The 15227-nt window shown below is 38.0% G+C and overlaps 1 protein-coding gene across 1 annotated transcript in view; it reads right to left on the bottom strand.

Annotated features, from left to right (window-relative positions):
- Window positions 1-13156: 13156 nt before the first annotated feature.
- LOC309563979 (paralemmin-1-like) overlaps window positions 13157-15227 on the bottom strand; it is a 231229-nt gene continuing 229158 nt past the window's right edge. Inside the window, exon 7 of the mRNA XM_082268609.1 lies at window positions 13157-14211. Within this exon, the coding sequence (XP_082124735.1) occupies window positions 13478-14211 (734 nt within the window). The 3' untranslated portion in view covers window positions 13157-13477. The remainder of the gene's footprint in view (window positions 14212-15227) is intronic.

Raw genomic sequence — 15227 nt, 5'->3', positions numbered from 1 at the left:
CACTGAGTAAACAAAAGTACACACAATGCAAACCAAGTGTAAACAGTTCATATCACAAAATATATAAAAAAAATCAAAAACTCACTGAGAGTGTATCAAAATATTTTTTCAAACTTTAAAAAGAAAAGCTTATGTCACTGTCACTACAAAGTCGTAGGTATCAAAATTTCTATAGGGTTGTATGTGTGTATGTTTGGTTGTGGTTTCCTTCTATGTTCATAGTATTTAAGCACCTCTTAAACAGAACAACATAACTGTGCTGTATTAAAATAGCCAAATGTAGAATGTTTAGCAACCAATTTAGATATTTTTTAAAGGTGTAGAAGTAGCAGTTACATCTAAATCCTAGATAGTAAGCAATTGTGCTGCAAGTTTGAAAATGACTTGCTAAGCTATTGCTAAATTTGCCAGGCTTCACAATTTTGTTGCAGAATTGCAGCAAGTCCTCATTGCATGACTCCAGATCAACTTTCTTTGCAAATATTCTGCAAGACTGCTGCAAGTTCTGGTTTAGTTCTATTGTGCAATAGTCATCCCACCACAGGCGTCAGTGTAACTTGCCGAGCTCTTGCTGTAGACTCGCCACTGCAACTTTGCTCTTGCTAGAGACTTACCACGCAAATTTGCTACAAATTGGAAAATTACCAACTAGAACTTGTGCTTCAAATGCTCTGCAAGTGTACAATTTTTCCAGTGAAAATGTGAAGCAAGTTAACAAGACTTACAATTTAACACTGCCTGAAATTTGTGGCAATTTATCCTCGCTATCTAGGATTTTAGTGTCCCTCAATCCCATGTCGGTGTTATATCCACCAAGATATCACAGGTGAAGCCACAGAGCTGCTTGCCAAAATTTTCTGCACTACCATTCATTACCATAGAGAGCTTCCGAAAAAACTCACACTCCAGACTAATGGTCAATAGAAGCAAATGGTGATGAGTGCATGTACAGGCCTGGATCAGAAGATTTTGACAGGTTGCTTTGTGGACTTATCTGACATTTTAGTGATTCAGGGACAGGTTAATATAAGGCTGGCTAGGAAAGCTGGGAACTAGGGAGAATACAATATAAGTATAACTACATGGTGCAGTTAAACTTTGAATTATGCTCCTCACTGACATATAATTATGTTGATTACGATTATGTTGATCGATCATTTGCTTTCTAAAAGAATCGCTAACAAGTTAGACTGGCAGAAACTTCAGAAGCTGCAATTGGACCAGTGTTCTTTGGGAGGATAACATCTGTGCTCTGTCTTTAATGTTCATAAAAGTAAAAAATCCAATTGAACTATTGTTTTTTTTATTTCAAATAAAGGCCACTAAATACTCTTTTCTGTGCACTTTATTGTATTAAACAGTAATTTGTGATTTTAGCTATAAACCTAAATGGTCATTTTTGATTATTATGCTGGTGCTATATAATTCCTGTATTATAATACTAAATAAATATATGTGTGTATATATATATATATATATATATATATATATATATATATATATATATATATATCTATATATCTATATACACAATCAGAATATTTGTTTCATTTTCAAAATTAGCATTTCAGAAATGAAAGTTGAATGCTGATTGTTTGCTATGAGCTTTAAGAAATGTACCTGTAAGTACAGGTTTAACTAGCAGGGTAATAAAAAGAAATCTGTATAAAAAATACCACCCTCAAAAGAAAAGGAAAAGAAAAGGAGCATCAATTATGTAAAAATTATGATATGAATTTTACAATAATAATTCTAAATGTGTACTTATTAGGAGCCAATTACACCTCAGCATTACCTTGCTTTATACAAGCGCTGTGGCCACACAGGCTATGCATTGTTTTGCACTGCAGCTTGGATGCCGTTCCCACCACTATATTACCATTCTGGGGTGCCATTCAAAATGAAGGGCACAGCAACAAACCTTAGAATCTGCATTACCATGCGTTGCAGTAAAATGCACATTTTCCCGATACCACTGAATAACTGTAAATCGACACTGATGCATACACTAAAATTGCCCATTAAGCCACATTGCTGCAGAAGCTAATAATCCTGGATCTTTAAATCAGGATTTGCAGATAGATATGTTAATTCCAAAACAACATTAACTTGAAGGCTCCAAGGAAAGAAAAAATGCATCTTCCATGATGCATGGATTATATGCCTGTTTAAGTCCAGGGGGCTGCAAAACGCACTGAATGTTAAAAAAGATGACATGTAGGTAGGTGTAGCTTGTGCTTTACACTTACCCTACACAAGCGTTTAGAATTACCCTTCCTAGAGATCTTCAATAATAATAATTTTAAAAAAAATTTATACGAGAGACGAAATGAGAACAATGTCCTCTAATCTTTGGTGATTTAGGTCCAAGCTTTTCTGTAGAAATTGGTCTAGACATTGGTCCATATTTACTAAAAAATTAAAGTGAGCTGAAGTTAATCTATGACCAGGCTACTGTAAATTGTATTTAGAATTGGAATTTAATCGTTTTTATTTGGAACTAATTGTATTTAGTTCCTATGTATGGGAACATTTTTTTTATATGCTCCACCCCTTTTGTTATGCAATTGTTCTAGGAAAAGGTACTGCTACAATAATGTAGGCAACATGTGGTCTGTTTCTCTGCAGAGCTACTTTCTGGCTATACAGACCCCTAAACAAGAAAAAGGACATATGGTTTCAGGTTTCCTGAATGGTAGAGAGCCTTCAAACTACTCTAAACAACCTCTGCACCCTACAGGTCTCTTGCTTAGTCACAAATATTAGGTGGATAGAGAAGGGAAATAAAAAAATAAAAAAATCATAATTTAACGTGCTGCCTTTATCTTATTATCCTAGGTACTATCCCACATATGCCCAAAGGTAAATGCAGCCCTGCATGTGTGCACCCCAGATAGCAACTTACATTACACCTAAATCTGCTTTATTGAGGGACATTTAAGGACACTCAAAGCAAATCTGCAACAAAATTAAACTATTTGTGAAAGAAAATAGGGTGCGCTAACCATACAATTATGCAGCAGCACTGAAATGGGGAAAATAAATGTAAGAAAAGGTATAGTGTACTCAACACAATCATAAATATTAAACATATGACATCTGGGAGGACCCAAATATTATGGTGATCTTCATACAGTGTGAAAAACCATATTTGAAAATTCTTTATACAAAAACATATAATTTATAACAATCGTGAAAAAATATATATATATAAAGTCCTCCAATTGATCCAGATAATCTCAAATAGCCAAAGATCAAGCTTCCATCAATAGTGGATCTTCAATCTTGCTAATCTTAGACCGATATGTGAGGGTGAAATAGAAGAAATAGCCTCTTACCAGATAACACTAAACAGTGAGCCTTATTGGTGAATAGGCACTTTCCACACGTGACCAAATGAAATCAATTTGGTGCTCCGGTCCCAGTTGAAGCCTGATAAGGATAAACTTGTGGGGGGAGTAGCCACGACGTCACGCCACACCACCTGTTCCGCACTGCAGGCGGTCACGTTCGGTACACTTGGAACCATTGTTTATGCCCAGTTCCTTCCTTTTGCCTGGAAAGTGTGTTTCTTTTTTAATAAAGTTTTTTTTTAAAAGGATAATGCACTATTGGCACTTTATATCTTTTGTTATGGGGGAGCTACATTAGAGTACAGTATCGCCAGCCACATCGGGGAGTTGGATATAGTGGAGTGGAGAAACATTCAGCCCACGCATTGAAGCCGCCATTGGATACCTTCTATCTGGTGCATCCATATAAACAACAGTGGTTTATGCCTACCCTCTACATACTTCTGGTAAGAAGTTTGCACTACCACCGAGGTGCCACCTCACTTGATTTCATTTGTTTACATGTGGAAAGTGTCTATTCACCAATGAGGCTCACTGTTTAGTGTTATCTGGTAAGAGGCTATTTCTTCTATTTCACCCTCATATATTGGTCTAAGATTAGCAAGATTGAAGATCCACTATTGATGGAAGCTTGCTCTTTGGCTATTTGAGATTATCTGGATCAATTGGAGGACTTTATATATATATATATTTTTTTTTCACGATAGTTATAAATTATATGTTTTTGTATAAAGAATTTTCACATATGGTTTTTCACACTGTATGAAGATCACCATAATATTTGTGTCATCCCAGATGTCATATGTTTAATATTTATGATTGTGTTGAGCACACTATACCTTTTTTCACAAAATTCAAATATTGCTTCTCATTAAGTGCCGGTTCACATATATGCGATGCGGGAACCCTACGAATCCACTGCGGGTTCCCGCATCACATTCAACTCGCAGGCAGTTCACACTGCCATATGCCAATCGCAGGGGGTGTCAATACAAAGTTAATGGCACTCCCAGATCAGTTCACAATCGCAGTACGAAATGTCAGTTCGGACATGAATTGGATCGCATGGGTGTTTGGTGCGTACCCAAAAAAGGGTCCTGTGCGAGTTGTGTCCGAATGCAATGCAAATTCAGCCATACAATTTGTATGGCTGAATTTGCATTGCACAGACATCGCATGTGATTTTCAGAGCAGTGCGCTCCAAATCACATGCAATGTCTGTCATCGCACATATGTGAACTGGGACTTAGTCCATGAGACATTTTCTGTGTATTAGCAAATTGATACAGATTTTCACTCCAAATTGATGCACAATTCTGAAGTGGTCAGGGGCAGGTTTTATTTTGTTGTAGTGTTACTTTAAAAGTAAAGGATTTTATAAAGATGAACAAGGGCCCATTCAGACAATGCATTTCATGGCATTTGCAATGGGCTGGCAGCGGATATGCGCTAATTTATTAATGCAACACACAATGTCATGTGCTACAATGCATTGGCCACTACTATGCAGTATGTTAGTGTGCCATTCAAAATAAATGAGAGGGCAACACACTGCAGCACAGCGTACGTCTTGCCCTGCACTGTGGTAACATGTGGTAAGATGTCTATTTTTGATGTGATTACCCTTATAGTAAATATCATTATCTGTCTCACAGTCTGTTTAGCACTGCTTTGTTGTGCAATAGAAATGATACATGTCCTCCACAGTGAACATCTTCTGTTGATGTCTGACCATGCAAACAACTAAAGCCCCATACACATGTACCGATCGTCGGCCGAACGATCGGCCGTCTTTTGTCCCCGGGCTGTCGTGTCCGCTGAAAAGTGCAAAAGACTGCACACGAATTTTGTCCGCCAACAACAGCCGACTGCAGAAGTGATGTCATGTGATGGTTAACTTTCCCTGTGTTTTTTCTTTTCTGAGCATGCCCAGTCTTGCAAATCTGCTGTCTGTCGGCCGAAATCTGTACTGACTGGCGAACAATCGGCCGTTCTGGTGTCGGCATACAAAAATTTTAATGCTTGCAAGACAGATTCTGTTCGACCGAAAGTGCGCTGTCGGCTGTCGGAAGCATCATACTAACAAGCCGAAAAATCTTTTCGGCCGACAATCTGCACGTGTGTACGGGCCTTAAGACTTGAGGATCCCTAAAAATTTTGTTGAAGTCTGTTTGCTATTGCATGCACTATATCCAGTTTCCTAGGTTTGCTACCATGTGAATTGTTAAAGTTTTATACACAAGAAATATTTAGTAAGGAAGAAAAAAAATTATAATGATTAGGAAAAAAATGTTAGATATGTTATCGTCATAGCTGTTTAAAAATTAATAAGTGCTGTTTAACATTGAGGCAAAGGGGAAATTCTTGGGAAACTCTTAATAGTAACAGAGCGAACTGACTTATAGGGAAATGTAATAAGGAAATAAATCTGTCAGAAAAAAAAATATGTCAGGTATTATGGGCAGTTACTATTCTGAGTGGCCCAGTAGTTGCTGAAGTTGTTATTCCAAAGGGCACATTTTTTCACTTGGAACAAATAACACTGGGTTTTGCAGACAAGCAGGGGTGGTTTAGCTGTGCATGACTATTTCACATTTACTGAGGATTCCTAGCTGAATGCCAGTTGTAAATGTGACAGCATGGGACTGGAATGCTTAGTCCTGAATGTCAAAGCCTTATTGTTTCTTGTATGATCATCACATGAAGAAATAAAATTAGTGATGTCTTCTTCACATGATTCAGTTTTAATCTGCTATGTGTAGCAAACCTCAAAATCCTTAGCACTCCAACCCCATGGACTGGAGGGGACCTAGTATATATTCAGTTCTGAGACCCTGCCATAAAAATGTTGCCATTAACTGTATCCTGACACACATTTTCAGGGATCATCCTTGAACTATTAGCGCTGACCCTGGAAATGTCCCGGTTTTTCAGCATCCTTCATGCATGTAATTATCAAAGCTTTTTAAAATGTATCTAAACCTAAAATTTAATATATTGCAGTTTATCAGTCCTTAGATGTAGTGAATGCATTAATATTCTTTTCACTTTTTTTGTTTTGTTCATTTAACCATGTGATATTGTCAACAACACACTAAGACCCCGTTCACACTGGGGCGACCTGTCAGGCGACCTGGTCGCCTGACAGGTCGCTGTAGGTCGCCTGCCATAGAGAAGCTGTGGACCTGTTCTAATAGGAGCGACACAAGTCGCTCCGACTTAGAAAAAGGGTCCGGAGCTTCTTTGGGGCGACCTGCATTGACTTCAATGATATGAAGTCCATGCCGGCCGCTCCGAGGTCGCGGTGCGAGCTGCGCACCGCGACCTGTGAGGTCGCCCCGGCAGGTAGCGTCGCCCCAGTGTGAACGGGGTCTAAGGGGTCAACCAGAAGATGAGAGTCACACTCATGGTCAGCTCACCTTAAAACTTTATTCAAGGATCTGGGTAAAACACATTTAGGATGTGTGGTTTCCTGGGTGGAGATTACATGTATACAGCCAGTTACTATTATTGAAATAAAGTATTAAGGTGAGCTGACTACTAAGTACAAATCTCATTTTTTGTATTCTTATGTTGGAATGGAGACGGACTACAAGAGCCAGCACCCGGATGGTCTGCGACTGTTAAGAGGTAGATGTTTGAAGTGGTGCCGTGGATTTGAGTACAGTATGTTGACACAGAGGTCTAGTTATAAAAAAAAAAATGCTGTGTGAATGTTGTAACATTCACATTAAAGTCCCAAATAGACTCCATAATGTTTGTAATGCTGTATGTTTGACATGTCAGTTTCCATTTGTTGTCTTTCACAGGGAAAACTTAACATTCCCTAATATTCAAGAAAGGTATTCTTGAGAACCTTTGACCAGAAGAGGCTAAGAACATTCAACCAGAAGAGGAAATAATATGAGGTGTATGGAGCAGGGTTTCTCAACCAGGGTTCCATGGAACCCTAAGGTTCCTCCAGAGGTTGCTAGGGGTTCCTTGAGCAATGAGCAATTTCTTCCTCTCAGATAAGTTCCCGCTAACACAATTGATCTTTTTAGCTATCTATAAGGAGGTAATTCTTTCCAATGACCACAAGTGTAAGGAGCATTCTTCCACTGACCATCAAACTAATGTATCATGAGTCGTAGATATAGACATTTTTAGCAGGGGTTCCCTGAGACTAAAAAGTTATTTCAAGGGTTCCTTTGTGTTGAAAAGGTTCAGAAAGGCTGGTATGGGGGTTCCATTCTCACCACTGTCAGTGTAGTGTAATGCAGCTATTCTCAACCTGGGTTCCTTCAGAGGTATCTAGGGGTTCCTTAAGCTGTGGCTGATTGACCTCCCATCAGATGTGCCTACATAATTCACAATACAACACCACTTGGCAGAACCAGCAGCATGACACCAATGATCTTTTAGCTATCTGTAAGGGTGGTGTTCTAATCAGCACTCTAAGTGGAGTGTATTCCCCTTGATCACCAATGTAGGAGACATTTTCCCTCTGATTCCAGTTGATAAATTTTGGCAGGGATGCCCCAAGACCAGAAAATTATTTAAAGGGTTTCTCTGGGGTAAAAAGGTTGAGAAAGGCTGGCAGAAGGCCTTATGCACACTGGACATTATAAAAACGCCAGTAGCATTAGCTGTAGAAAGCTGTAGCTGTAGAATGAGTCTTGCAATTTTTTTGCGGTAGCGTTTTTGATTGTTGTTTAGGGCTTTTTAGCTGTTACGTTTTTTTAGCTTTTTTTTGCAAAACTATACTCCCACAGAAGCTTATGGTTCAAAAAACACTGATAAATCTAGTTTTTTAGTGTTTTTAAGTTTTTATCAGTGTTAGAATGTTCTGGGGGGGGGGGGTGGGGGAGGGGTTCAGACACAAAACACCCCTACAACACAATGTTGATAGTAGCCTTTGTGTTCATGGACACATAGGATAACTTGCTGGGGAGTTTACTGGCATGTGCAGTTTCACAGGATGAGTAGCTTTGACATTATTACTATAGAAATATACCCCTTAGTTTACAGTGTACCTCATATTTCCTCTTCTGGTCAAATATTCTTAGCTAATGGTGTTAGGTTATTCTCTCCTGGTTGAATCCTCTGTAACTTTTCTAGTCAAATGTCCTTAGAGCTATTTTTCTTAGGATTCTCAATGCAATTTGTTTTTCATAAATAGACCCCCCTACTGTCCTAGGGAAAAACTCTGACTCACTGTACTGTATCCTTCTGTTTCATCTCCTTTTGCCATGGGGCTATACATGTGATCAGTTATGACACCAGCTATTGGTGGGACAGTTTGCTTGAGATCACAAGCAAATGTGACAGTTATCATTCATGTTTTAGGAAACAGTTAAATAGATGGGGCTAATTTAAATTTAACGAGCCGTAAAATAGCTTTAATACAAGCCATCTATGATCTCTTTTATTGTGAAGTTATACCTTATAGATCCCCAAGGATCACAACAAAGACTCTAGAGTTGGGTTTAGGTAGTTAACAACAGCTTAGGAACACCTGCTGTCTGTTTACATTAGAAGACTGACAGACTGCCAACATTCTGTTCTCATAGAAAAACACAATGCCTTTGTTGCAAACTTTGTAAATCAATTTCCCCAGAGGGCTTATAGATACAGAGATAAATGAAGGCTTGTTTCAAAGTGTGTTTGCTTCTTATATATTTAAATAAGCTTAAATCTGCACCACAAAATTCTATGGCAAACATTTAATTATTTCCTCAAGTCTGAAAGTATCTACCACTTTACCAACTTTTACATAATTATTTGATGAGGATCCAAAATCCAAAATTATTATTTAGCATGTCAAAGGCCATTAAACATCTTAAATACAACCTTTTTTAAGTCACACACATACATGCATTCATGAAAAAAAAATACAAAAAAATATCAAAAATATATTGAAGAAGAAAATATAATTATAAATTATCCTAAGCTGCATCCTATGATAAATAATAGCATTTAAGTTTCTATTTTTTTAATTGTGTAAGACAGAGGATGAAACAGCAGCAGGAAAAAGCATTTGGCATAAATGATGTTATGTATGCAGACAGTAAGGATATTAAAAGCATGTTCAAAAATTCATTAATATTTATACTGAGGATGAGATTTAAAAAGCTGTTTTCTGTGCAAATGAGACAGGTCTTAGATGTGTTTGATCAAATGGTGATAGGTAAAACAGAAAGGAGATAACAGGAAACTGCTTTTCCAACTTCTCAAGGTTGTGTTTAAAAAACATCTGGAAAATGAGGGCTAGAACATTTTAATGAGCATGCCATGGTACTAAAATTGAATGGATTATTTTAGTTCCCTAAGGCAGGTCATACCTTGCCATACCTGGTACACTGACATTTAATATCAGCGTGATTCATCACTCAGATAGTTTTGTGTGTACAGCAGTAATGTTTTGTTCCCATGTTCCTAATGGCACAGAACTTGTCAAACATACTAATACTACAACTAGGTAGGTACCATGGGAGCCTGCACAGTAAAAAATATTAGAAGGCTATCAGAAGGCTTTTGTGTAATATTAAACAATCTTCAGGTTTTTTTTTTACTTCTTCCTGCAGATGTACAAAACCTTGCAGACACTGTAGGACACAGCACTGCCACAGTACCATTCATTATAAGGCTTAGTTTATAAGGCAAAGAGCAAAGTGCAGTGATCCATAGCAACCAGTTAGGTCTATCTTGCACTAACATGACTTTGGTTACCCTGAAAACTGACTTGTTTCCATTGCATACTACTGAAAAATTCTACTGCTCTTTGTGCCGTTAACCACTTCTGGACTAGAAGGTTTTACCCCCTTAATGACCAGGCCATTTTTTTTTTTGTGATACGGCACTGCGTCACTTAGGGAACAGTTCACACATCCATCCTTACTCCCGATGGCTCGTCACACAATAAACAGTCCAGAGGTATTGGGTTTTAGTGTTTATTTTGGAACTTGGATGGGAGAAGGGAATAGTGGGATACTCCAACTATACCTATTCACAATGGATAAGGACAACTCTCACTTGGCCTCACCAGGTTGCTTGTGGAAGCAGCTGTACTGCTTAACCACTTCTGGACTGGAAGGTTTTCCCCCTTAATGACCAAGCCAATTTTTGAGATTCGACCCTGCGTTACTTTAACTTACAATCGCGCAGACGTGCTACGCTGTACCCCCAAAAAAAATTGATGTCCCTTTTTCCCCCACAAATAAAGCTTTTTTTGTGGTATTTGATCACCTCTGATTTTTATTTTTTGCGCTATAAACAAAAAGAAGAGCGGCAATTTTGGGGAAAAAAAACAAACAAACTATTTTTTACTTTCTGCTATAAAACACCCCCCAAAAAAAATGAAAACATCTATTTTTTTATAATTTTAGGCTTTTTGATTGGTTTGCGCAAAAGTTATCGCGTCTACAACCTAGGGGAAAGATTTATGCCATTTTTATTTATTTATTTATTTTTTTACTAGTAATAGCAGCAATCAGCGATTTTTAATGGGACTGCGACATTGTGGCAGATAGATCGGACACCTAACTGACACTTTTGATACTTTTAGGGGGACCATTGACATTACTACAGTAATCAGTGCTAAATATATGCACTGTTACTGCACTAATGACACTGGTAGGGAAGGGGTTAACACCAGGGGCAATCAAAGGGTTAAATGTGTCCCTAGGGGGTGCTTTCTAACTGTGTGGGGGATTGACTTGCTGGATGAACACAGAGACCTGTATTCCTAAATATGAGGAACACAGGATCCCTGTGTTCATTACCGATAGAACAGCGGTCTGCTGTGTTCTGTCTCCGTGGGGAGCGATCACGTGTGCCCGGCAGAGGTTGGGGCCACTGGACCCGCTGAGTGACTCCCCCTGTGGCCAATCGGCATGCGCGCCCCCACTAACTGTCTTACGAAGCGACATACAGGTATGTCGTTTCAAAGGGTAGAGCCGACCTGCCGCGATATAAGTACGGCGGCTGGTCGGCAAAAAAGAATAAACCCAATTATATCATCTATTGTGTACTGCAGACATACGGTAAATTAAAACATTCATAGTGCCCTGAAACAACTGTGCATGTGCAACTAACTGCCCCAAGGCTTAGTGTTTGAAAAAATGGAATTTAATACATGCATTACTATACTCATAAATATCTGTGCATTTTAAAACGCATTTAACTATGTTCAAAAATATATTAAAAATAACAATAAAAACACTCACTTTTTTCACAGTCATAAAAGTTGCGTCAAACTTCATATATACGTACTGTTAGCCATATATTATACCTTGGCTACATAAAAATGTTAGATTGGCATTATGTAGATTGCCAGTCTATCAAAGCGCAAGTAATTTTGCTATGGGTGAGATGTAAAGTGTTAGATGACCTTAATTAAGTACTTTTGCATTATTGTACAACCATAATACTCTTGCAAATATGCTTGCATGGAGCAAATTTCCCAAAAATAAGCAAGATACTTCTCTGACTTTTACTCTATTGCTACTTATTGTTGAAATACTCACATTTTAGATTCTTAGAAATATGATACTGTTTGTATCTGCTGCTTAAAATCCAGTGTTTTCCTGTTGTCGTGATTTTTGTAATATATTAGCCTGTACTATACTGTACAATCAGCTCATTTTAACCACTCCCTTGCATGTATGTCTAAGTGACCGCCCATCCATACATATAAATATATCATTATCTCAGAATATAAGGCAATCAAGTAAAGTTCACATGTATAGTGTGGAAAAAAAATTGGTTTGATTTTTTTAAAAGAAATGTACATCCTGAAAAAATATATTTTGCCATAAACTATTTCCTCATCTGCCAGTAACCTTTATAAATATGTTATTTTCAAGTATTTTAATAAAGGTGGTAAGATAATAAATGTAAATAGCTCTGTAGACTTTAAACAGTTGCTGGTCAGAAAATCTGTTAATTTCTACAGTGCATTTAGCAAGACTGAAAATGCAGTCAAAGCTTATTTGACAGTTGTAAAGTCAAATTTGTACATGTCATGGCATTTTATTTCAGAGATACTGAAAACTTTATAATAAAGGGAAATATTTAAGGCAAGCAGCTACTTCATACCCTTCTTAACATTTTAGGAAAAGGTCACAAACACCTCAAACTGAAACACTGTCCTTTATTTTCATAAATAATTTCAGAAATTTGCAAAGTGCAGTGGAGTAAGTCACCCAACCCAACTCAGGTTGAATCTTTATCAGCCCAATTTGCCAACTGGCCAGATTTAATTGAACCTGCCTTTTGTCACTGCTGCAAAACTTCAAGAGAACATGTGCAGGGCAGAAACAAAATGCCACACAACAATGCCATAGATAGATTGATGACATTTTTGCAGATCAAAATTGGATTAAAAAGTTACGTTGGGGCTGGAACACAAAGGTTTACAATGGACACTTTTGGCCCAAAAGGACCTTATTTTGCCCTAAACTGAATGTGACTTGCTTCAATTCCAACCAATCAAAATACAATTTTTGATAGCTTCTCAATAAAAACTGTAAAATCTAAGATTGGTGCTCATAGGTAACCGAGCAACATTGTTATGCGGACTATTGTTCCAAGCCCAAACCCTGTTTTCTGCACCCTGTTATCATTTTAGCTTTACCTTTAATTAGGAAAGCTGTAAACGCTCAAATATAATGATTTGCATCTGATAACCCTCTATTGGTGCTTTTTATTCTCTGCTATATTTAATATGAGTGAAAACAAATTGTATGAGATCATTATTTGCAATGCATCCACTGTAGAATTTAACATGGCCAATCATGTGCCATAATCCATTCAGCTGAATGTATTGTTTTAGAACTAGTCCATTGTTATTTCAATGTTAGATATGTATGTATATAATTATATGACAAGGGTGGCTTTGTGGTGTGTTCGTCCTGACATCTGTTGCTTAGAGTCACAGATTTACAACTTTGTGATCCTAAACAATGAAGTAGACAGCACATATGGTAGACATAGTTAAAATAATATATATATAAAAAAACTAAACCAATTTCAAGGCAATGTAGATATCCACTTCTAGGTCACAGTATTGTACAGCTCATATCATTCTATGCGATACAAAGTTGGCAGTGTCTGTGCTGTTTGGGCTTAAAGGAGAAGAGCAATCACATTACAACACAGCATTTACAGCGAGCTTTCTTTTCTGTACCTGTAATGGGTTCTGTGGCTAGACTCTCCTCTTTGCCGTCAGGAGAGGAGGGCTCTGTGGTCTCAGTGAGAAGCTTCCCAGAGACCAGCTCTGCAGCATTTCCATCCATAGTGGACACATCAGTTACTGTCTTCTCCCGCAATGACTTCTCATCATCTTCATCAATGAGAATAAGCTCAGCTTTCATGGTGTCATCATAGCCCAACACTTTTTTAGTCTCATCCTCGTCATCTATATTCTGATAGCCCATAAAGATCATTGTCACTGGTTGCTCCAGCGTAGCTTCGTTCATATCACTTCCACCACTTACATGTTGTTGTCCAGGTTTTAAAGGAAACCCTTTGCTTGGTTTATGCACCATTTCTAGTTTAGCTTCCTTAAAATGCAATTGCTCCTTCATTTGGCTAGAGATTCCTTCATTGGTAAGAGTTCTTTTGGGTAAAATGTCTTGCCCTGCTAATTGTACGGATTTCTGTATAAGATCATCTACATCCCTCGTACTTAACTTATGGACACCGTTTTCTACCACAGCACCTGCATGGTGGAGCTCATAAACTACTTTGTTACCATCATCATAGACTTTTACTCCTCTCTGGTGGAACCCCTCTGAGTCAATGGCAGTTGTAGAGAGAATCTTGGTCTCTCCTGTCTTTCTGTCTTTCTCCACATTAATTTCCATGGCGTACAATGCTTAAACAGAAACAAGAAAGGAGGTGCATGTTACAACACATAAAGCAAGTGAATGGTTAATTGGCAAACATACAGCGTCATGTGTACTAATATCTTACATAAAAAGCACAATGTGTTAACAGTTTGATTGACAGGAAAATTGTTAAACTATATATTATATGTGAGCAAACAATCAGACAGACGTAGGTTGAGACGAATAAGCCGTGAATTGTTACGGTAAGAAGTCCAGATGAAAAGCAGTGTGATATTGCCACATAAGACAAATAACATTGTGTAGATCAGTGTGACATGCACTAATGTGAACATAGACACTGAAATCCTACCTGCCACGTCTCCAAGTATTCTCTAAATCCAGAGTTGAATACTATTATACTCCATATATTCTAAATAAATTGCTGAATTCATTTTGTACCTAGTACTATAACATTCAACAGTCCATTATGATTTCAAAAGAAGTCTGCCAAAAGGATATGTCTTTTAAGGCTAGTAGGCAGTATGACCAGCTGAAATTAGTTTTAGCCATGTAATGTAAATGCCAGCTTCCCCAGAAACACATTCTTTACATTCACCTTACCACCACCGCAGACCTTTTCAGGTGCCAGGAGTGAAGAAATGACTTCTGGGCATTGAGGTGCATGTTGTTCACTCCCCTTCCTGTCATGTGACTGTGCTGGTGTTGGTGTTTGGCCCAACAGTGTAATTTGGAGACAATGAGAGAACTATCGGCGCTGTGTAATAGCCAAGGATTTCTTTGCTCCCTTTTGGTGTTTGTTGTGGAAAGGAAGGGTAGTTAAAGAATTGAGTATGTGCAGTTGGTGAAGGGGGCATTAAATGTGCACTTGGTTCTTTCACTATAGGCAAGCACACTTGAAGCACACTGGCTAAGTATTCACCAATAAAATATAAAAAAAAAAAGGGAATTATCACCATTTAAAAGTGCATGCGTATCTTCATTTTTTTGCATGCTGTCCCTGTGAGATACAGGACCTACGTCATTGAAAACTTTTGAATGCATC

This window comes from Pelophylax lessonae, assembly GCF_965119305.1.
Source record: "Pelophylax lessonae genome assembly, chromosome: 1".
Lineage (NCBI taxonomy): Eukaryota > Metazoa > Chordata > Amphibia > Anura > Ranidae > Pelophylax > Pelophylax lessonae.
The sequence above is the reverse complement of the archived record's forward strand: the minus strand, read 5'-3'. Positions and strand labels throughout refer to the sequence as shown.